General features: G+C 33.6%; 2 protein-coding genes across 2 annotated transcripts in view; both read left to right on the top strand.

Annotated features, from left to right (window-relative positions):
- The window catches only part of LOC114326786 (5-hydroxytryptamine receptor 1-like), a 2,054,074-nt gene that overhangs the window by 353,223 nt on the left and 1,674,865 nt on the right, over positions 1 to 25,986 (top strand). The window lies entirely within an intron of this gene.
- On the top strand, positions 24,656 to 25,641 carry LOC114326041 (uncharacterized). Its single transcript, XM_028274243.2, has 3 exons — positions 24,656 to 25,050; positions 25,116 to 25,217; positions 25,283 to 25,641. The coding sequence occupies exons 1-3, from the start codon at positions 24,963 to 24,965 to the stop codon at positions 25,639 to 25,641; spliced, it is 549 nt and encodes a 182-aa protein (XP_028130044.2). The 5' UTR covers positions 24,656 to 24,962.

Here is a 25,986-nt window from a genome sequence, read left to right as displayed (position 1 = left end):
GGGTACGGGATGAAAAATGATTTTTTTCTCGTTTTGGACACAGTATCTTTAAAATTGACATTTATGTAAAATTAGATGATCGCATTGGTAAAGAATTATGAAAATAAGGCAAGGCATATATTTATTTTTTCGTAAATATGCACTAAATCAATAATACCATGTCCTGGCGATGTAGAATCGCTCCCAAGCAAAACAGACACGAAACAGAAAAATGCATTTTTTTGATCACATCCACAAATCCAGCAATTTTTTGAATATAATATATTTATATTAAGCATCCTTACACGCCTTTAAAATTTGAAGAGCAGATGAAATTACAAATCAATGCTAAAAAGTTATAGATAAGCAAAACCCATTATAATTGTTTCTATACAGTAATTCTAATGGCTAGCTAACACTAGAAAGTTACATTCTAAAACACACTCGAGCCAAAGTTTGCCTGGCTCGGAATCTCATAAACCCCAGCGTCCGTTGTAAGCTGGCCGCGTCTACCTTTTAGTGATGTTGAAAAAGTAACTATTTGTTACAAAGTACTCGTTACTTACGAATACCGAAAGTAACGATTACTATACAGAGAGGCAAATCGTTACTTTGGTTACTCTTATTACTTCGTTACTTTATACCAATCGTATCAGAGCTAGTAACGACTATTGTATCTACTTTGATTACTTTGATTACACTGATTACTTCGTACTTCGTGAAGGTCGTTATTATATCGGACTACCTATACAAAATACCTACCTACTGAGAAATAAGATTCTCGATATGATTACCGGTACTCAAATACAAAAGTAACAAAAGTAATCATAGTAATCAAATCATTTTTATCCCTTAAACAGATTGGTGAACGTCGTTGTTATATATCGGAATACCTATACAAACCTACCTACTGAGAAATGCGATTCTCGATATGATTACCGGTACTCAAATACAAAAGTAATCATAGTAATCAAAGTAACGAATACTGTAAATGATTACTATATACAAAAGTAACGATTTGTAACGAATACTCGAAAGTAACTATAATCAACATCACTACTACCTTTTCCTATGATTTTGAAGTAAAATCTCGAGCCATACGGAATGGTGCTCGGGCAGAGTAACTCACAGGAATTATTTGTTTTTTCGTGGATATTAAATTACATAATGATAAATAATGTATGTAGATAATGCATTGATATTAAAAAAAGCATAGTAAAAATAAAATTGTTTTTATTGATTAATATATTTTCCTGTAAGTATATTTTTCAGAGCCAGTGCCATGGCTCGGTGGCCCCTCAAGACTAGCCGCCACTGCTTGCGTTTTGACTCACCCTGTATTAAATATAAACAAACTTAGCAATTTCAATCATTTATGCAAATTTTGACAATAAATAATAAAATATGGCATCAATAATCCATTGCTTTTGTACTTATTTTTATTTATACAGTGAGTTGAACTTGTTACGATTCTCATATAAAATTGGTTATAACTTTGTAAATCCCATGTATAACATAACAAACCTTTATATTTTTAAAATGGAAAAGATAAGAAGATTTAGAATGAAAAATAAAACACAGGGTTTTATATTTAAAAAACATAAGTTTAATCTGCCAATATGTTATCGAAGACCCTATAACATTCTAATTAATTTTGAAAATTGTAGCTCAAAGTTGGCTACAATTTTTGTTATTAACTTTTATTGGTATCTATTAGTATAACGGATCTACGGAGCTTTATGGAGCTAAATACTTTAATTATTATTATTCGTTTACTAAGCTTGATTAATACTCTAACTAAGATGTACCTTACCGTTATTATTATTCAACTATCACCTCATAACTCATTTCTCTGTTTCCTGACACATACATATCTCTCCCAGCTATTTAAGCTTTTCAAACAAATTCCCTTAAATTCGAACCAACTTTAAGATTAACAAAACTTTGCAGCTCTCTACACTGGCACTGGTTGCTTCTGTTCCGAGGTAGAATAATAACTTTAGGAAATTTCGGTTTCCTGTGAAATTTCTAAAACCACAAGGTAACAATGTTGCTTAGGTATTAGTGAACTAGCAGAGTAAATGATGTAGAATGTAGGTACGATACATCACGAATGGTATACAAAATATTTTGTATTACTTTAAAGCAAATTAGAGACATTGATTATAATGTTGTTCTATTTCCTTGTATTATGGCATTTTTATAATAAACTATTCCAAATTAAAAATAAGCCACAGTTTAACTAAAAAAATGAATTTATTAACGTTTAGACGTCCACATCGGATGTCGTTGTCAAAATACAAAATACATATTAATAAATTAAACAAAAATGTTGTTGTAGTAAAAAATTCTTCTAAAAATTTAATTTAATCTGACTAGTTTATGTCGGCAATTCAAACATATATTATACATTTTAAAGTAGAAGACTTGAATATTGCCAATATTTATCAGTTGCGTTCCTGGGACGACTTTACTGACAGATAGTTTATTCGATTACATGAAATCAACCCCAACACAGTAAAATTCTCGCGTTAGAGTTTCCATGGTAAATCACGAGGAAAGCCCAGGAAAAAACCTCGTGATAATGAACATAGAGCTCAGTGGAGAGATTCAAGTATAGTCCTGAAAGAAACAGATAGTAAAAAGAGAAAAATCAAAGAAGCGGCTCTAATTATGCTAAATGAAACTAATTGTGTCGCAAATTCCTCGGTAGTATGCAGTTATAGATAATGTAGTTAGAGCCCAGTTATAACAGGAACTAAAATGTTAAAAAACAGTTCATCGGCTGGATTTTTGCATAAACGTGTCATTATTTATTTCTACACTCACGGACAAAAATACATACTGCATTTTAAAATAAACTTGTAAAATAAAATTTTTTGTGCGGCCCCCAGTGTCATAGGAATAAGATTTCTTTTCCGAATGCGATGTTTTATTGTATCATATAAATGCTATAATCCGATTTAAATTTAATATGGGCTATATCGTGGCCAATATAATTTAAATTGAGTCTCATCAAGGTCAGTATTCACTATTTTACCGACATGAAGACTTGCGTCATGGTGCATTAACACGAATTTGTTATCCAATATGGCTGGCAAAGGGAAAAACATGATCTTCTAAAATGTTTTTAACCCGGGAGTAGTCGCGCTCACTTCTGTAACGTCGATAGTCGCGTGTGAGATTCTATCTCAAGATACGAATTTAAAACAAATTTTTATTTTGTACTATTTTTATCTACTTTTTATATTGAAAATATATATTTCTAACAATTTTATTAAAAAAAGCTGTGTTAACGGCCACTTGCCAACATCGGCCACCTGTCCTAACGGCCAGTTTAAAAATTTCCCAAACCAATTATATGTAGAATACAAAAACTGGCAATACCGTCCACCTTTCTATATCGGCCAATAGTTCTTTCATTTTAAGTGGCCGTTACTAACAAATTTTACTGTACAGTAAAACCTGTGTTAACGGCCACCTGCCAACATCGGCCACCTGTCCTAACAGCCAGTTTAAAAATTTCCCAAACCAATTATATGTAGACTACAAAAACTGGCAATAGCGGCCACCTTTCTATATCGGCCAATAGTTCTTTCATTTTTAGTGGCCGTTACTGACAGGTTTTACTGTATTACGAAAAAGGATGAAATGTGAGATTCTATCTAACGGCGCGACTACTCGCGGGTTAAAGCTAATTGGCTCTCCCCAAAGCCATAAATTCCACAAAAAGAAGAAGAAGAAGAAAAAAAATTTCTACGCATTACTACACCCTTCCTCGGGGCACTTACGAAATTTTTTCAAAATTTCAAAATTTTTCATCAAGTTATCGCGAAAAAGGATAAAAATTGAGATTCTATCTCACCGCGCGACTATTCTCCTTTTCATGAACATTTTTCAGTGCGTCACAAATTATAGAAAAAAAGGTAAGTCCGTGATAATACACATTTATGACATTTATTCTAACGTGACATTTTAGTTAAATCTGACAGTTGTCAAATTTTATTTTCAATTTGGAATAAAACCAAATCAATTGTGTCTATTGCATTTATAAAATGGTATTTTCTTTCATTTGTATAGTCTTATAAATTGTACAGATTATATTGATAATATTATTATTTTATTTAATAAATAATTCTTTTTTGATTATGGCGCCATCTATTGACAACTAGAATAATCACCGAACTAGAATAATTACCGAAGTATTCCCAGACGTGCCTTTTTTTTCTGTCACATACAATTTAATGCGTTAGAGAGAAATCGAAAAACTGTGACGCACTGAAAGATGATCATGAGAAAAAGAATACTCGCGGGTTAATGTACATTGTACATATCATCAGCTGTCATTCACCCAATCACCTCCACAAGTTCGGTATCTCCTTTCCAAGAAATACCACTCCATAGCACTATGCTGCCACCATCAAAACTAACACTCTGTATGAGGTAACATCTGGCATCATATGGATACCGTTCATCATATGGAAGCAAGATTTACAAAACTACAGAAGGGTTGACGAACGAACAGTATGGCAGTTGTAACGTCATTCAGAGCGTTAGTTTTGGTAGTGGCGGTATAGTGCCATGGAGCGGTATTGTTTTGAAAAGACATACCGAACATGTGAAGGTGATTAGGCGAATGCCAACTGATATGTACATTGAAAACATTTTAGAAGATCATGTTTTACCATTTGAAAGCCATACTGGATATGACGTATTGGTGCTAATGCATATCTTCATGTTGCTGGCATAGTGAATACTTACCTTATAGAAATTCAATTTAAAAATTATACTGGCCAGTATAGCCCGTATCAGATTTAAATCCGATTATAGCATTTATATATAACACGTGGTAACACGTGGTGACAGATATGAACCCCTAAAATTAATTATGCAGGGAAAGATTCAAGGAAAGCGCAGCATAGATAGGAGAAAAATGTCCTGGCTGAGAAATCTCAGAGAATGGTTTGGATGCAGCTCAACTGAACTCTTTCGGGCTGTAGTGTCGAAAGTGAGAATAGCAATGATGATTCAACCTTCGTAGCGAAGATGGCACGTAAAGAAGAAGATAGCATTTATATGATACTTTAAAACATCCCATTAGGAAAAGACATCCTTTTCCTATGATACAGGGGGCTATAAGGATAGCAGCACAAAAATTTCATTCCACATCCATATGCAACATTTTTCTCTGTGAGTATATATTGTTTCCTGAAATATTATATATTTTTCCTTGTATATATTTTCCTGGAAAATTGCTGCTTTTAAGATAAATTATAGAAAGAAAATTGTATGAAAAATTATAGCAAACATGGATTTCTATGACACGACGTCATCAGACAGCTCCAATGAAGTGTCCTGATATAGTCTGTTCGCTAAACTCAAACGCAACTTTCTAGATATTTTAGTCGGTAATTTTGCCAATTTTAGTAAAATTAGCAAAAAATAATTACTAAATAGTTAATAATCACTAAATAGTTAGTAATTTCGCCAATTTTTGCAAAATTGGCAAAAAACAAAAAAATTATCGACTAAAATATGTAGCCAGTTGCGTCTGAGTTTAGCGAACACACTATAAATGTCAATTCTCCCAGCATAACAAAATATTTTATGAAGTGCAAATTTGTCAAAGAGGCAGAAAGCGTACCACCTGTAGAGAATAAGGAAAACCCAGAGCTCGGGAAAATCACAAAACGAAGATATTTTAAAATGTTGTTTTTGAAGATAATTATTTATCTATTTTGAAGATCTACAGGAAAATAATGAAGCTTAATATTGGAGCCAGAACAAATGAACCAGAAGACGAAGATTTGTCCCATTCAGTGGAAAGTTCATCCAATCAGAAAGTCGTAACTACTTGTATTATTATAAGAAGTTTTCTGGAGAGCCAAAGCTATAATATCAATTATTTTCCTAATTGTATTAGGTACATTCCATGTCAAATCACTCAGGCAAAAAATTTTGGATCTCCGATTTGTCTGAAAATTGATATATAGCTTCTGCGGGACGTAAAAATAAGATATTTAAGGTCAAAAAATCTTCTTCTTCTTTTCTTCTCAAAATGTTATTTTATGCGATTTTACAGTGATTTGGTGTTTATTTAAACAAATTTGCATTTTCTGTCGTAAAGTATCGACGAAAAACATAATATTTTAATAGAAAGGACTCAAAAATGTCATTATATGGCATTATAACAAGTTGTTTTGAATCAAAATAAGTTTTTGATCAAATTTTATAGTGTAAAAAACGTTAAAATACCGTTTTTGCATTTTCCTCCATTCCCAAAATACATGATCATCGATTTGGCTGAAAATTTGCCCACAGATTTTCAAAAGATAGGACTTTAAGTGGTTAAAAGGATTTGAATTATATTACAATACCAAAAAGTTACATGCAGTAATATCAGACTCAAAAGTATATGTTAGTCCAGTCGGGATAGCATTTGACCTTGAATGCCGAGCTGCCCAAAATTTTATTTTTCTGATCTTTAGGGGAGTCAATAGTAGCCTAAATTTAAAATCACGAATGAATTCCTCCGTTACGTTAGCAGCCATCTTGATTTTAAAGGAGAACCTGTTTTGCTCAATATCTCCGCCATTTTTAAATTTTCGACAAAAATGGTAGGAACTGAAATTGTTCCAAATAAATCGTATCTACAATTATTACAATTTCTTTTTAATAATTTTTGTGGTAAGGTCGATATTTTCGAGTTAATTGTACTTACAGTAGACGCCTATATTTTTGATTATAATATTGCATGTAACTTTTTTGGTATTTTAATATAATTCAAATCCTTCTCACCACTAAAGTCCTATGTTTTGTCTATCTGTGGGCAAATTTTTAGCCAAATCGATTATGACGTATTTTGGGAATGGAGAAAAATGTAAAAAAACGGTATTTTAACGTTTTCTACACTATAAAATTTGATCAAAAGCTTGTTTTGAATCAAAGTAACTTGTTATAATGCCATAAAATGACATTTTTGAGTCCCTTCTATTAAAATATTATGTTTTCCATTGATACTTTACGATAGAAGATGCAAATTTGTATAAATAAACACCAAATCACTGTAAAATCGCATAAAATAACATTTTGAGAAAAAAAGAAGAAGAAAATTTTTTGACCTTAAATATCTTATTTTTACGTCCCGTAGAAGCTATATACCAATTTTCAGACAAATCGGAAGTCCAAAATTTTTTTTGCTCCAAAATTGAGTGATTTGAAATGGAATGGCCCATTATAATTTAAAATAATAAAACAACACTAAAACAAGTGAATGGATGAAGAGGGTACAAAAGGGGTGATAGAGAGATAAAAATACTCTGCAACGCTGATGACTAAAGCTCGGATTTATAGGCAACAAAAATTGAAGAAAAAGGCGCCTATATAGGCAAAGATTTTTATTAAAAAAGGCAGGAATATTAACATTTAGGCAAAATATAGACAATAAAGGAATATAACTTATTTTTGAATATAACTTATTATTTATAACCACTTAAAATTGTATCATTAATAGAAACAACTAAATGTTTTTCAATATTTTCGGTCTTAGAACTATGTCTTCGATCACATAAAATTAATTTGTACATTGAAAACGAACGTTCGACATCGACAAATGCAATTGGAGCATATTTCAGAGCGGATAATAAATCTGGCATAATTTGTAATTCCTCGGAAAATGTCCCATTCAAAACTTTAGCAACATTAGATACAAACGAAAAACCTTCATTCTTGTCAAAAACATATTTCATTTTTTTTTAAATTAATTGACCGTTACTTCCAGGTGCCGATTTAATTTTCGTCTTTAAATTATCTATTAATTTTACTGACTCACATAAATTATCTTCTGTTTTTCTAATAAGGTAATTGTGGTAACTATTAATTTATAATTGTCATTGATATAAGCGAGTTCCTGTGTCAATTTGGGATTTTTTAATATTTTTTTTTTGCTTCTCGAATGGCTTCGGAAATATCATCATCAAATTTTGACATAACTAATTCTATTTCATTGCAGTGTTCAAAGTAAAAAAAACTGCTTCGAGCCAGGTTCCCCACCTTGTAATTACTGGTTTAGGTGGCAAAGGGACACCGGGAAGTCTTTCTTTATATATTTGCACCCTCAACGGAGCCTTTACAAAAACTTTTTTCATAAAATTTATAAATTTATTTATCAACGGAAACAGATTTCTTATTTCTTCAGCAATTCTATTTACCCCGTGGGCTACACAAGTGCAATGAATTAAATTAGGATAAAAATCTTTAAATTAACAGCAGCTTTTAACATATATGCCGCAGCATCTGAAAGCAATAAAACTATTTTATTCACTGGTATAGGGTTGGGTAAAAAGAGGTTTGTTAAACTATCTTGTATAAATCGACTTATTGGTAAATTGTTTGTTTTTCCAATTCTTTAACGGCAACTAAATAAGGTTTTCTCGCAAAGTTTTCTTTCAAAATTCCAATCATTAAATTAGCTATATACCTGCCGCATACATCTGTCATTTCATCCACAATAATATACAAAAAATTGCCCTCTAACTCCCGCTTAATTTTTGAAATACGTTCCACATAACATTTTTCCACAGTATGTTTTCTCAATGTACTCTCGTCTGGTAAGGATTTATTAAGATATTTTTCGAAAAACCATTTAAAACTAGGGTTATTAACTTTATATAGAGGAATGTTGGATGCAATCATCATCTGGCATAAATCAAATTTAAATGCGTCTTTCCCCTTCTTTTTGAACTGCTTAAACTATCCCGCAGAGATATTTGGGCTAACTTAGAGGAATTTAACTTTTCCAAATTACGTTTATGAAGTGGGGTTCTACAATGCTGGTCAATACAGTACTTTTTTCTACTTGAAATCTCAGAATTAAAAAAAAATAATTAGAATTCTAAAACCGCTTTAGAATTTAGTTATGTTGTGGGACGAGAAAAAAGAGAAAAACTAAAACTTACCGATTTGCCGCATGGTTTACAAAATGCTCCATCTCCTTCTAGAGAAAGTTCCGAATAAGGTGCGATCCATAGCCTTAATTTAGATATCATCTTTTCACACAAATGTCTAAAACGTTTTAAAACGTGTTCTTTGCTTTTCGGTATACGCAACAAAACTAAACTAGGATATAGCAATTTGTGACTAAACTCTGATACAGTAACCGACTGTACAACTGATAATAAACTAATAAAGCTTAGGGATTTCCAAATAGTTAACCCTCAAGTATCGATCAGGTACATTTTCCTAGAAATCTGTTATATAAACAAACCATTGATATTTTATTATTGACCCAAAATTTTATTATAGAATGGTTTAGTAATAGAATAATATCATGGGTAGTACCATGAAATTTTAAAAAAGGCACAAATAGGCGGAATTTACGAAAAAGGGCAAAAAGTGCAAAAAAATAATAATAATAGGCAAAATAGGCAAAAAAAGGCATTTTGCCAATAATCCGAGCTTTACTGATGACATTGTGTTAGTAGCAGTAGTTGTGCGAAGACGACCTGCAAAGATTACGGCACGAAATCAACATTACCAAAAAATAAATTAATATGAAAAGTCAGCATAAAAAAAACAAAAAGCTTAGTAGTAGTTTAATAATTAAAGGCAGTAAAACGACCTGCTTCCGTCCCTTAGAGGTAAAAGTGACTAAAATTTTGTTTAGCAAAGAAATCAGGCTATCAGTATCGATTATTTTTCAAGAAAAAATAAGTATATATTTAAAATGAATTATACTAAAATAAAACCTGCAAAAACAGCTATATATTTTATGGCCCAGACAAAAACAATCTTGGCTATAAAACTCATTTAATAACCCCTTTTATAAAAAAAATCCGATAAGCAATTAATCTTGTCAACGAATTCCGTAACCTTTATATATAGCAAAAGTGTCACATATAAAAACACAGCAGGCAACATTAGAGAAAGATTATTGGCCATTATAAGCTCCACAAAAAGCACGTAGAAAAATTTTCAGTTACACTCCGGTAATTGGCGTAGGACGAAAAAAGAGGATAAATTAAATTAGACGGTTTTTATTGGAGCCCTAATTGGAATCAGAAAAACGTCACTTTGTTAAAGGTGAATCGGGCCGAGAAATCTGGTTTGGTGTTAATTTAAGGTTGTTTTGGTGTTAATTTAATGCATGTTCTGTTTTTTTTTGTGTTTAACTTGTATCGGTTTTATTTGTTAGCAATGAACATTCAACTCAGCATATTTCCGGGTGGCCGTTATAATGGATCTAGTACTTCGAAATTTATTATTACGTCTATACACATAGTTATTAAAATAGAAAACCTACATTATGCTACGAGCGTACGAATTATCATCAAGACAAGTGCATAATAAATTAGTGCCCACAAAGACTGAAACAAAAAAATATGCTAAAGAGAATATTAATAAAAAGATGCCAAGAGACCAGCATCCAGCTGATTCAGCCGATATGCCTATATTAAATACTGCTACAAGGGAATTAAAACAACTATTCAAAGACCTCAAAAACCAGTCACTTCTGTACTAATTAGAAAATTTAGATTTTACCAAATTTAGCGAATACTCGCTATGAAAAGTCAGCAGAAAAAATAAACAACCCCAAAAACTGTCACCTCCAATCAGAAAAAAAAACAAAGAATGGGCATGTAAAGCACAAAATAAAGCGTGTTGTCTTGCAGAACATGTCTCCGAAGTATTTACTTTATATCTGATGGATTCGCCTGTGGAAGTAGACGTATACTCATTTCTTAAAAGCCCCTATCAAATGAGGTTGCCCATTCCGAAATTCAAATCGTCGGAAATCATGTTAGCTACATATATAATTTAAATTATAGGAAATATTCAGGGTACAACTTGATCAGTGGAGAAGTGTTGAAAGAACTACCTCTTAAATATATAAATCTTATAACATTTATATTCAATGCCACACTAAACTTAGGTTACTTTCCCGAGCAATGGAAAATATCGCAGATAATAACTATCAATTCTATAACCGGGGAAACCTTAAGAAGAAACTACATCTTACATACCAATCAGCATCTTGCCAATCACGTTTAACCCTTAAGTAGGTACATACTAACATCTTAAATCAATGACGTAAGCACTAACTAACCGCCTGACAGACGGGTTTAACATTTTAGTGGTAATTTTTGTTTTTGTTAAATATTTTAATGCAAAAAAATATCTCGATGACTTACTGAAAGTATTTATTCTCTAAAAAATATAGTAATTAATCTAGTTTTTCTGTATTTATTAAAATAAAAAACATGAATGGAAGGATTGTTTGTGTACCTTTTTACTCCTGAAAAAAGTGTGATAAAAATTAAACAAATTAATGAATCTTAATACAAATTTATAATCGAGTTAAACAAAGAGTAAGAAAAATGAAAATAAGAAGGTTTTTAAAAAATGATAAAACAAAAAAGAATTGACAGGTACTATATTAAATACAGTGTAGCAATGGTAGTCAGTGGCAACATTTTCATCACAATTCGATTCCACTTCGCCTTATGTCGTCTTCTACCTCATCAAACCATTTCAAAAGAGTTTCCTCAGGGTCTCTATTCCCTTAAGATGTTTTTTGTTGAACTGGATGTTTTTTGACGAACTTGGGCACATTATGTGTAATGACAAACTGGGCACAAACACTAACACCCCGTCTATTAGACGGAAATCACATTTTGAGCCTAAATATCTTTCGAATAACAACCTGCCGCAAATTACCGAATTAAATACTACTAAAGAACAACCCAACTTGAAAAGTCGTAAACGGGTGACCTTCAAAATTTTCTAGGAAGGGAAATATCCCACTTTCGACAAGCGATGTCGTCTGAGAGATGAGGTGTTAGTACTTAAGGGTTAAATGATTTGAAAAACTATTAGTTAAAAGACTCGAACGTTTGATCAAAAATCTAGTTCCATACCAACAGTTTGGATTTCGGTCTTATCACTCAACAATCCAACAAGTTCACAGAGTGGTAAAATATATAAATTCCGATTATGAGGCCAAGAGGTACTGTTTAGAGGGTGTCCTGGAATAAGATTATGAGATTAAGATTTTTATCAGTATCAGAAGATGAATTATATTAACTAATATCCAATATTGAACTGGGTCAAGATTGTGTAATATCGACTAACATTTACCTTGATTGTTTATTTAAATATTGAGTGTCGAATCCTTGAGCCACGGGCGCTGAATAAGCAGCCGTGTATTTGTAACAATAACACACTTTGATTATTGAAAATAATATAATTAAAAGATCAGAATAAACTTGGTGTTCGTCGAGTGAAGATGTTTTATTCTCCCTTAACTACTTAACATTGAAAAGAACCCTTAGCAACCACTTTAGTTACAAGTTATATTAGATGGCGTCCACATACCACCATAAGGGGTTTCTGATCGTTAGGCAAGTACTTGATAAGGTGTGGCATGAAGGCCTCCTATACAACTCTTCAAGAACTACTAGAGAAGAGACCACCTACAGAAGCAATGACGCTAGGAATTTGCCGACGATACTGAAATCCATCCTCACATGCTGTCCCTATGTATGCCTCGCATCTCCTTTAAGCTTGCTTCAAGCAACAGGATACGAGAATGGTTTTTGAAATGTAAAATTAAGGGAGTAGGCGCAAAATCTTCGTCCAATGCTATTAAATGCATTCTTTTTTTCGAATCCTGGAAAACTAATAAGTATTTTTGAAAAATTTAGACACAGAATGAAAGATAACATTATTACCGAGGGCCCAAAGTCCCTAAAATCTTCTATAATGTTTATTTTAATGAGTTACGGGGGCGAAAAAAAGAAAATTTCTTCTCCTTCTTCTTCTCGTTTTCCTTATGCCCTATAAGAGCGTCGGACTTTGGTATCACCTATCCGCCTTCCGGTCTCCTTCCATTTCCTTCATCTGTTACACTGTTTTCCCTCTATTTGTCCCGATTTCCTCGATTTGTTCCATCCACCCCTTTCTAGGTCTGCCCCTTCTTCTTTTACCCTGTCTTTTGGGATCTGTCACCTTCTTTACTAGTCTGGTCTCGTTCATCCTACTTATATGTCCAAACCAATTCAGTTTTTTTTTTCAATTTTTTTCTCTATTGGTTCCTGACTTGGCACGTTTCTGATGTTTTCGTTCCTTTCTCTGTCCATCTTCGTCTTTCTAGCTATTTTTCTCAGCTGCTTCATTTCTGCTGCATTTATGGCACTTTCATGTCTTTTATTTGTGACCCATGTCTCGCTTGCATATAGAAGAGTTGGTACTGTGATTGTATTAAATACATGCATTTTTGTTTCCTGGCTGATTTCCCTTTTTCCCAGTATCGTATTATTAATGGCATAGTATATTTTCGTATATACTATGCCATATATGGAAGTTCCTCAATAAAATAAGAACTAACGAAAGGAAGAGCACAAACATTCAATTAATATCCACACAAAAATGGGAAAAGTACTATGGGGAACTACTGACAGAAAATAGGGACGAATACTTAACTCAATCACCAACAGAGGTTAACATTGAAGGAGAAGATATAACAATACAAGTGACAGAAATTAGAAAAGCTATAAAAGAACTGAAAAACGGTAGGTCTCCAGGACCAGGGGATATCCCAGCCGAACTAATAAAATGTGGATCACAAAAATTGTTTGAAACCGTCACTTGATGCATAAATCAATTTATAAATGGTTCTCCCGTACCCGACGAGTGGAAAATTGCTTATATTTCGTCGATCCATAAGAAAGGAGATAAGCTTAAATGTGAAAACTATAGAGGGATATCAGTGACTAGTACATTCAGCCGTTTGTATGGACGAATAATTAGAGACCGCATTGAGAAGGAGTACAAAGACCAAGAGGAAGAAGAACAATCCGGTTTTCGAACAGGAAGAAGCTGTACTGATAATATCTTCTGCCTCAAACAACTAATAGAAAAAAAATTAAGCACAAATCAAGAAACCCACCTCATGTTTATTGACTTGCAGAAGGCGTACGATACAGTTCCTGTAAACAAACTCTGGAACGTGTTACGACAGACGAATATTAGTGTCACCTTAATAAAAGCCTTAAGAAATTTGTATGAAGGGTCAACATCACAAATAAAAACTGGAAACAGATTATCGCAAAGCTTCCTGGTTAATAAAGGTCTACGTCAGGGGTGTTGTGTATCACCGACCTTATTTAAAATATATGTTGCAAAAGCATTGAAAGAGTGGAAACGAAAATGCAGAGGCATGAGCGTAGACCTTGGAGAGATTTGCTTATATACATTGCAGTTTGCTGATGACCAGGTTGTTATAGCAAACGATAAAGATGATTTAGAGTACATGGCAAGGAAATTACAAGAACAATATAGAAAGTGGGGACTAGAAATTAATACAGAAAAAACAAAATGCCTGCCAATAGGTACCGAACTATCGAACATCACATTAGAAAATAATGAAATAATCATGCCCTGCGACCATTACACATATCTAGGAATCGTTTTTAACACAACGGGGAAAGATGATGAAGAAATAAAGAGAAGAATAACACAATCCAGAAAAACAATAGGTTGTCTAAACAGCGTACTGTGGAATCATGAAATAGGAAAAAGAAGAAAACACAATATCTACGAATCTCTTATTAAAAGCAGTCTATTGTACGGAGCAGAAACTTGGCGGATAACCGAAAACAACAGAAGAAAACTGGAGGCAGTAGAAATGGACGCTTTTAGAAGATCAGTAGGAGTGTCACGCAGAGAGAGAATACGTAATGATGAGATAAGACAGCGAATGGGGGTTGACGGCTCTCTAACAACAGACATAGAAAGAAAACAGCTGATATGGTACGGACACGTCCAGAGGATGGATAACTCAAGACTCCCTAAAATAATTATGCAATGGGTACCACCAAACCGCAGAAAGAGAGGAGGACCCAAGAAATCTTGGAGAGAGGGAGTAACGAAGGCGATGAGCGCAAGAGATCTTAGAGAGGGCCAATGGGATGATGTGTCATGTGTCATGGAAATTAGGCATCGGACAACGTCGCAAGACGTTTTAAAACCGATTGATATATATATATATATATATATATATATATATATATATATATATATATATATATATAAAAACATAAGATGTAGATCTTTGAAACACACTCAGTGAACCAAAGATCCAAGGTTATTGGTTTAACGACCACTCGTACGAAATCAAATAGATGAAATAGAGAATGTGGAAAAATCCCCTTACGAACAATTCACACATCCACCATTTCGGGCTGGGAAAAATTTTTCGAATAGAATCAAAGATCCAAACACCAGTTCTTAGAAATGTGTTTCGCCCTCTTCAACCTCTCTGGGCTCGTCGGTAAAGACAAGAGGTTGAATATCTTTAGACATACGTAGACTTACGCACCTTCTATGTCTAGGTCTCGAATGTTGTTTTTTGATTAGAATGTGTCTAAAGATATTCAACCTCTTGTCTTTACCGACGAGCCCAGAGAGGTTGAAGAGGGCGAAACACATTTCTAAGAACTGGTGTTTGGATCTTTGATTCTATTCGAAAAATTTTTCCCAGCCCGAAATGGTGGATGTGTGAATTGTTCGTAAGGGGATTTTTCCACATTCTCTATTTCATCTATTTGATATATATATATATATATATATATATATATATATATATATATATATATATATATATATATATATATATATATGTATATATATATTTTCGTAGCTTTCTTTGTCCTATTTGCAATTTCTAGGTCTAGCTTTCCGTCATTCGATATTATCGTGCCCAGGTACTCGTAGGCCGTCACCCTCTCCAGTTCTTCTCCTCTACAGAGCACTCGTGTTTCGCCTTCAATTTCCTGCTCCTGCTGACCTATTTTCATCGTCTTGCATTTGCTGATGTTTATTTCTAATTTCATTTTCTCTATTTCCTCAGTCCATACATCAATTAATCGCTGCATCTTTCTCGGGTTGTCTGCTAGGAGAACGACGTCGTCAGCATACAGTAATCCTTCTATCATAGCTGGTGTTAGGTGCGTGTAGCCCTGTGTAAAATTTTTTGTACATTTTAATTTACAAAATTTCCTTAAAACATTTTTTTGCTTATTCTAATGGACTTTCTGCCCTCGGTACAAATGTAATCTTTCATTCTGCGTTTAAATTTTTCAAAAATATTTATTAGTTTTCTCAGGATTAGAAAAAAAAATGATGCATTGAAATACCATTGGACCAAGATTTTGCACCTATACTCTTAAAGCTAACGAAGCAAAATTTCATCATGTTACATTTACAGCGCCAAAAGCAATCTAGCCTCTGCACCTTTAGTCATCAGTTAGCTTCAGCTAACGAGGTAAAATATTTTGGTATTAATTTATACAGAAATCTCACAAGAAGGAAACATATTTGTGCCAAGAGAAAACCACTAGGTCTCCAGTTCAGAAATATGTGTTGGTTAATAGGTCGTTCATCAAGGTTATCCCTGAATAACAAATTGCTGCTTTATAAAGCAATACTTACGCCCATCTGGACATACCTATGGGTTGGAACTATGGGGAACAGATAGTATGGGGAACAGATATCTAGAACAGATATAGGTTTTTAATTAAAAATCGTCTAAAGTATCGTCAATACCCGGAGATACATCAACAACAGAATTATTCATCGTGACGTCAAAACAGATTTGGTACAAGAAGTCATCAAAAAACATTGCACTGCATACCTACATTACCAGACTGGAAGGTCATGTTTGCTCTTAACATCCTAGACAATTTCCAAGAAAATCTAGGTTAAAAAGATTCAAACCACTGGACTTACCATTTAGGTAAACTTGTGAACTAATTCAGTAGTTGGAACATGTCTATTTCCTATACAACTTTATAGTAAATAATTGTACTTTGATTTTACCAGTGGGTAAAATTCTTCTCATCTTTGGTCAATGTCATTAACTATATTTGAGAAGCTTTTTTACAAAACTGCATAAATCCACTTTTCAAAAATTTTCAGGAGACGTAAAAACGTGCTGCAGCTGTTGTACTAAAATTTTCGAAATTTCTGAGAACGTAATCAATTGAGGTTAGATTTAGAGAAATAAAACGTTAATTAACATTATTTTTATTGATTTGCATTAACAAAATATAGCCATGTGTCTATTGGAGATATCGCGTTTTGTAAAAAAAGATGGGCACAGCGTGGCATGGCGTGGCTACGCTACACATTGTCAGTGCTATCCGTGAGTAGTTTTAGAACTAACGAATATTATATTTTGTTTCACGAATCAACATCTAATTCTAGAGAATGCTTTTAAAACCAAACAAAAATAGAAGAGGGATAGTTCTGCAGGCCGGAGGATTTATGCAGTCTTGTAAAACAAAAATTATTTTAATGGTTAGCTAAAGAAAGAGATGTTAAGTTTTGTATAAAAAAAGAGTGAACATAGGGCAAAGGATTTTGAGTGGATTAATTAAGTTTTGTGGAAGAAACGTGATTGTTAGGCTCATTTTAAATGGGAAATATTAACTTTTAACACATGAGACTTATACACAAGATCTAAGGCAGACCAAACTCTCGAAATTCAACAAAAAATGTATTTTGGCCGGAAATGGATTTATGCAGTTGTGTAAAAAAGCTCCTCACTTATTGTTGGTACTTAATAGATTGCATAATACTGTTAAAAAAAAAACGAAAAAAAAATTTTTCAGTTACACTCTGGTAATTGGCGTATTACGAAAAAATTGTACAAAAGAAATAGTGTTTTTCTGCAGAGCATTTTTTCGAAGTATTTTCTCTTAATCTAAATCTAGTGGATTCACTTGTGGAAGTAGATGTATCCTCATTTCTTAAAATCCTCTAAAAATTGGCCTATTCCGATATTCAAATCGTCAAGTTATGTTATAGTCCATTCGGATCAGATGAATAACAGGCCTAACCTTGCATTACGAGTTGCCCCAAATTTTATTTTTCTAATCTTTAGTGGGGGGACAATAGTAGTGTAAATTTGAATTATCGACTGAATTTCGCCATTGCGTTAGCCGCCATCTTTATTTTAAACGAGAACCGTTTTTGCTCAATATCTTCGCCATTTTCAACTTTTCGACAAAAAGTATAAGAACTAAAATTGTTGAAAATATGATTTTCTATAATTCTTTTTATTGTAATTTTTTCGTGCGGTCGATATTTTCCGAGTTATGTGAAAAATACTGACAGTTAGAGCATAATTATTATTGAATTATCCCTTTTTATAGTATTACATATTTATATTATTGGTATATGTATATATTATTATATTAGTTTTACAATAAAAATGTAGCTATACAAAAATTTTAAAGAATCGAATTTTATAAAATTTTAATTTTTGTCGTTATTGGGTAAAATCAATATTTAAGGTAGTACATGCGGTCAAGGTGCGAGCGTAAGACCAGATTGATTTTATAGCAATGGTTTTTGTTCAATATCTACGCCATTTTCAACTTTAAGACAAAAATGGCCACAACTAAAATTGTCCCAAATATGATTTCTTACAATTTCTGTTGTAATAAGTACACGAAAAAATTGTAATAAAAGAAATTATAGAAAATCACATTTTCAACAATTTTAGTTTTTATAATTTTTGCCGAAAAGTTGAAAATGGCAGAGATATGGAGCAAAACCGGTTCTCGTTTAAAATCAAGATGGCGGCTAACTAAACGGCGCAATTCAGTCGAGATTTTAACTTTACACTAGTATTGACCCTCCCTAAAGATTAACAAAATAAAATTTGGGGCAACTCGTAATGCAAGGTCAAATGCTATCCCGACTGGGCTATTGGCTATTAATAATTTAAATGATAGAATATCTCCAGGGTATGATTTAATCAGTAGAAAAAATTACCTCACAAATGCATAAAATGTATAATGTTTATATTCAAGGCCGTGTTAAACTTAGGTTACTTTCCCGATCATTGAAAAGTATCTTAGATAATAACAATTTCAAAACCGGCGAAAGCTCAAGATGAAATTACATCATAGAGATCAATCAGCCTCTGGTCAATCACGTCTAAGCTGTTCGAAAAACTATTAGTCGAAGACTCAAACCCTGGATCAAAAATCTAGTTCCCGGCTCCCAGCTTGGATTTAGGTCTCATCATTCAAGAATCCAACAAGTTCACAGAGTGGTAAAACATATTATAAATACCGATTTTGAACCCATAAGTTACTGTTCGTGTTCAGCGCCGTTTCTGGACGTTAGGCAGGCATTTGAGAAGGTGTGGTATGAAGGCCTACTATATCTACTAAAAAGGATATTACCGCACAGCTTTTACATTCTTCTTGAGTCATATGCTTGAGATAAGTGTTACTTCACTAAATATCGAGATTCAACTTCCAATCTCTATTCTATCAAATTGGCGTACAATAAAGTAGCGTGCTAATAATGGAACCTACATTGTATCTCTTCTTTAATGCAGATGTACGTACAACTCTTCAGGAACCACTAAAGGAAAACCCATCTACAAAAAAAAATGATGCTAGGAATATTTGCCGAAGATATTGCAATCCTAGAGTCACATGCTGACCCTATTTATGCTTCGCATATGAATACAGAATTGGTTTTTGAAATGTAAAATTAAATCCAACGAAAAAAATCTCTGTATGTTTCATTTACAATACCAAGACGAACATGTTTCCCTGTAACTTTAAATAATCGTCAATTACCTACATCGCAGGTTAAATCTCTTGGTATTCATTAAACCATAAATCTCACATGGAAGAAACATGTTTTCTCCAAGAAAAAGCAACAAGGTCTCCAATTCAGTTAAAGCCATATACATTGGTTAATAGGCTGTTCATCAAGGTTATTCCTGGATTACCACTTGTTTCTCTATAAAGCAATACATACGCCCATATGGACATATGGGTTCGAACTGTGGGGAACAGCTAGTCACTCCAACATTGAATTCATTCAACGCTTCCAATGAAAAATTCTCCAAAATGTCACCAATGCACGGTGGTCCATCAACAACAGCATTATTCATTATGACCTTAAAATAAATATATCGTATAGGGGGTCCCGGTGAATTCGTAATTATTTTAATCCCCCATCCTAATTACAGGCCAACTGGTAACTCTCGTGAGCACGTAATTTTTCGGTAACCCATCAAGTACCGGTGAATTTGTAACTTTCTTTTCTAAGTAATTACTAACGATGTTGATAATCTAATACCGGTATTCCAGGTATGTACTTGTATAAATTACCCTCTTTGAAGGTGGTGTAAAAGTTATTCATCATTTATGTATCATATGTCATCTTGGACGAGTTACATGAGAAAGTCGAAATAAATTTTGTTAAAATGGCTGAAATATTTGTAACAGATTTTGTAATGAGTGAACGTGGATGCAAGTTATTAGTGGTAAATTATTTTAAATTTCACTTAAGGAAAGTGCTAAAAAGTGGAAAACATTTATGGTACTGTTCTGCATCTGGTTGCAAGGCAAGCTTTTATACCGATGGTAAGTTTTTTTAAATATTTTGAGTAGTAACAAACACTTATTATATTGGTTATCAACAATTTTATGTCAAAAATGTACATTTTTGCTATTTTTTGTCTACCAGTAAGAAGCAAAGCATTAAATACAAAATTTAAGATAACCAAATTATAGTTACTACAGTAGCGTACTATCTTTTCATCTCCATATACTGTCTGGAGTTCATCATTGTGTCTTATTTTCCATTCTCCTGTTGTCTCTTCTCTGCATGGCCCATAAATAGCCCGCAGTATCTTTCTTTCACGTTCCAGTAATTTTGTCGTTTTCCGCTGGTTAAGAGTCCATATCTCGCTTCCATACGTTATTGTGCGACGAATTATTATATTATATATAATATGTAGTCTTAGTTTTGCTGGTCTTGAGAATATTTTTGATTTAACTACGGTCATTAGTGAATAATATGCCCTGTTTCCTGTAATGATCCTGGCTGCCACGTCCTTTTCATATTTACTTTCAAATGTTATGATCGCTCCCAGGTACTTGAATTCTTTGACGACTTCAAAGTTGTATTCATTAATTGTTACGTTTTGTCTAACCATTCGCCTTGGGTTCCTCGTAACCATTATATACTTAATCTTGTCCTCGTTGACCTTAAGACCAACTTCCTTGGCTCCGTGCTTGAATAGGGTGAAAACTTCTTTTTCATCTCTGGTGGATTGTGCAATTGTGTCCAAGTCCTCCGCAAAGGCCAATAGTATTTTTGATTCTTGGGCGGCGAGTCCGTTTGTCAGTTGTGAGGCTAAGCCCGGTGTCAATGAGGAATTCTTTCGACGTGGTGCTGCCAATACTGATCCGTGAGGAAGCGTTCTCCGTGCTCACCTGTGCTTATCGTACCAGCTTTCCAGGTATGGTTTGTTCAACAGTAAATGGTTTGAATTCAATTAGTGCGGTCGTAAATATTATTAAATTTATCTGACCTGGCCCATTGTTAAGACCCACCCGGAGCGATAAGCCACCGAGGTAGACAGAGTTGGTCTTTTGCAATTAACACTGACTAGACGGTACTCCCATAATAAAGCCTAAAATAAATTTTACCTGAAACCGGGCCTTTTATACTATTATCGGTTAATCCGGGCTATTTATAGTGGTAACTAATTGAACTTAACCATTTACTGTTTAACATACCATACTCCATTTCTACCATGGTATCCCACAATGCATCTCTGCTAACAAAATCGTAAGCTTGTTTGAAGTCCACGAAGATTTGTTGTACATCGCGGTTTGGAATTGGATTCCAGTAAAATCGGTTACAAGCTTCTTTTATAGAGATGCTACGCAGCAAAAGAGGCAAAATAGGTCACACTGTATATCGAATAATAATTTATCACCTATCAGTATTTGAACCTCCCACTTCCTCTAAATTTATTCAATAATTTGCGAAATCGTTATAAAGCTTGTTTACACGGCTTGTTTACATTATACAAATTAACAAATTTGTATAATTTTATATTGTTCGCTGTTTAGTAAGCGAATGGTTTAATGTTAAACAATTTATCATAATCATCCTGCTTTATGTAGTGAATAATAATAATAGTTACCAAATTTAACACCGATCTGATTTTCATGTTTATCAGCACATCCATAAACCCTAGAATACCAAAGTGGTTTTGATATACGTCACTACTGCACCGTCGTAAATTTTACGAATATTCGAAAATCATTATTAACATGTTCATTTTTATTACAAAACCACGAATACTTTAATATATAGAAATAAAATAGAAAACCATACGAAAGATTATTTGGTTACGTCACTGCACGAAGTAGGTTGTGGTCATACGTCTTAATTTACTTGGGCAGTAAAAACAAACTGCACGTTTTTCCTCTTCAACAACCATACCTTTATTTACAGGGTGGGCCAATGAGAACAGTCCACCTCGATATTTGGCAGTATTTATTAGATTTTAAGGAATCAGAAATAAGAAAACAGGCCAATTTTTATGGGACAAATTTTTACCATACATACATCTGCCATTTGTCAACCCCCTTCCACTTCCCCAACCCCTTGTTTTTAAATAGGGAATATACCATGTGGGACACATCATTAGAAAGGCATTTACATGGAGTATTCAGACATAGCGACTGTCCACGATATTTTTTTCGATATTTTCACCGTCTTTGCAAAAAAAATCTTAATTTATTTAAAGTACAACACCTCTTAAAGATGAAACGTAACACCTATGGTTTGTTAATATGTAATTTTTTTGTTAACGTCAAAAATAAACCAAAACAAATAGTAGTCCTGTCGCCAGGGGGGGTACAACGGCCTCCTGTATTCAGATGGACTTACCCAAGTTTTTTTTTATGTATTTTGACCTGTAGAACACGAATTTTTTGGGTAACAGTTGATCCGGATGTCGATAAGATTGTTAGAAACCAAGAAGTTGAGGAATCACATAACAGCGATTTCTCGCAAAACAAAACATTTTTTTGTATTTTTTGGGCCATTCTAACCAAAAAATGTTTCCCTGATATGTTTCCTGAGATATGTGAGAAATGTATCATTTCCCTGATAACTTGATGAATAATTTTGTAACATAACTTTCCAGTCGTAAGTGCCTCGAGGAAGATTGTAGTAATGCTTGGGAATTTTTTTTGTCCTTTCTTATTTTTTTATTTTTTCTTGTGGAATTTATGGCTTTTGTGAGAAGCAATTAGCTTTAAAATTGTTAGAAATAGATATGTTTAACATAAAAAGTAAATATAAATATTATAAAACAGAAATTTGATTTAAATTCGTATTTACATTCGTATTGTGAGATTTTTTCTCTACGCGCGACTACTTATATGACAGAAGTGAGCGCGACTGCTCCCGGGTTAAAACAAAAATTGACCTGTTTCCTCATTTCCTTAAAATCTAATAAATACTGCCAAATATAGAGATCTCAAATATAGAGGTGGACGGGGCCGGCGTAGCTAAGTGGTAGTGTGCTTGGTTCGCGTGCCGGTGGTCCGGAGTTCAAATCCTACCGCCGGCAAGAACAACTAGACATTTTTAAAAATGTTTATAGTCCCCAGGTCGACTCAGCCTGAATAAAGTGAGTACCTTGGGTAAAACCAGGGGTAATAATAGGCGGTTGAAGCGTAGCACTGGCCCTGTTACCTTCCTTGTATACCGTAGGCCCTAGATATAGTAGACTACCCTGCTATACTCCTAAAGCCACGTGAGCGGTATTCGCGGTGTGCAAGTACTTAGAGGCGATACGAGAAACGATCGTGCGAGAACAGCGGAGAAATATTGTAACTTTCTTAAATAATTCATTGTCAATTGAAATTGTCAAATTGACGTATATTTCATATCTACTGTCAATGAAGAAGAAAAATTATATATTGCTCCACAATATTGATATGATATGCAATTTTTATATAAAGGTAAATATAATTAATTGTATTTTGCTTGCATTACTGCATTTTAATAACTAATTTTATTTACTACATAAAATTGTTTACGTTTTAATAACATAACCTGAATCTTATTTTTTCTTCTTCTTATTATTTTTTTGGACTATGGCCTTGACAATTATCCAGCAAACAGGACCATATGATTGGCCAATATAATTAAAAGTGCGAATAAAAGTGCAGAGCGAAGAAACCAGGTGTCGGTTTTCCGAACTTGCACGGTCCCAATAAAACGGGAGACTATTATTATATAGAGATGGACTGTTTTCATTGGCCCACCCTGTATGTACCTACCTGATCTACCTGTGTTTTTTGTTACGCGCCTTATTCAGGCGCATAAGATGAAGTGTGGATGGTTCATTCGCCTATTCGCATGCATAACGCATAAGCACGAATAGCAACTACGCCTATCCTTCCAGTTGTCGGTTTTTGATGGCGGCACCACACTTCACTGTGTTTTATTTGCTATGCGGCTACGATGTATGCGCGACAATAATTGGACGGATAGGCGTAATTTATATTCATTCTTATTCGCTATGTGGGCGAATAGACGAAGGAACCCTCCACACTTCGTCCTATACTGCCGAATAGGGCACATAAGAAATAACACAAAGCGAAGCGAATTAAATAAAGAGTTAAATTGTTCGTAACACATGCAGGATCTATAATATACATCAGAATGTGTAGTTGTGTAGGTTCACACGTTTGACGTTAATATGGTTATCTTTTTCCACTGCAGAGAGAATCATCGTTGCAAAAAATAACATCAGTAAACGGCTGGTCCAACGAAGACTGTAGTAACTCAAATTTTCCACTTTTTGAGTTACGAGCGCAAAACAATAAAACATAATGATATCTTCCCCAGGAAAGAATCGTATCTCAGTAAACGTAGTTATGCAACCAATATTACGTGTAAGAGTTTTATAGTATCTCCGATTTATGAAAAACAACCGTAGAAAATCATCGTATCTTGAGTTACAATAGTCTTCGTTGTTATCTGAGGCGATAGCATAGGTATCGTAACATGAGTTACTACGGTATTCTGCGTTAGTTTAAGGTTATGTTCAAAAGTTTAGTTTTGTTATAATTGCCATAATGTGTTCCAGAAGTGAGTTAATATTGGAATTAGCTGAGAAAGCGTATAAAAACACTGAAACGGATATTTCTTATCGTTCTTTTGAAGGTAAATTTATAATAAACTTTATTTAAAATAATAACAGCAAAGTAAAAACCTACTTATTTTTTAAGGTAAACATATTGCTGAAAGTATTGTAGAAGAAAGCAAATACAAAAAGGCGAATGAGGATCCTGGTGACCACGAGACTGATATTAATCCTGAATGTTTTACAGGTTGGTTTAAATTCCGCATGAAAAAATATTACGTAGGCATTTACCTCATTTTTGTTTAATTTTAGTAAGCTTAGAAGAGAATGAAGCCAATAGGAATGAAAATGAAATAATTGAGAATGAAAGCGATGAGGAACCATTTCATGCAGACTCTGATACTAACCCAGATTACATTCCGACAGAAGACAAAAGCATCCCTGAAGTAATAATTGAACCTAATAAGAATATAACTGAAGCAACCACAAATAGAAAGAGAAGAAGCAGAGGCAATATAGAGAGAGTAAGTAGGAAAAGAATTAGAGACGTTAGTGAGTGGGCGGATGAAAAATCTAAAACAAGTCTAAACCTGGGACTTGAACATGAAAATCGAAAAGGTATTCAAATTAAAGGAAGACAGATGGGTGCACCATGCGCAAACACAAGTTAAAAGATCATACGAGAAAGTGGGATTTTATTGCTCGTCATGTGAGACAGGTTGCCAAAAAACAAGTAACTATTACTGCAGAACAACGGTCTCGAAGAAATTACTCTCGAGAATATTACTTCTACATTCGCAATGAAAAACAACGTGTTTGCAAAACTATGTTTTTGGAAACCCTTAACGTTTCAGAAACTTGGATCACTACAGCATTAAGGAAACTGAAAGATGGTGGATCATTAGAGGAAGATAAACATGGAAAGCACACTAACAGACCACATAAACTATCACCAAAACTTATAGACAACGTAAAAAAACACATAAATCAGTTTCCTGTAGTACCTTCCCATTATA

The sequence above is a fragment of the Diabrotica virgifera genome, chromosome 2 (assembly GCF_917563875.1).
Source record: "Diabrotica virgifera virgifera chromosome 2, PGI_DIABVI_V3a".
Lineage (NCBI taxonomy): Eukaryota > Metazoa > Arthropoda > Insecta > Coleoptera > Chrysomelidae > Diabrotica > Diabrotica virgifera.
This window is presented reverse-complemented; position numbering and strand designations above follow the sequence as displayed.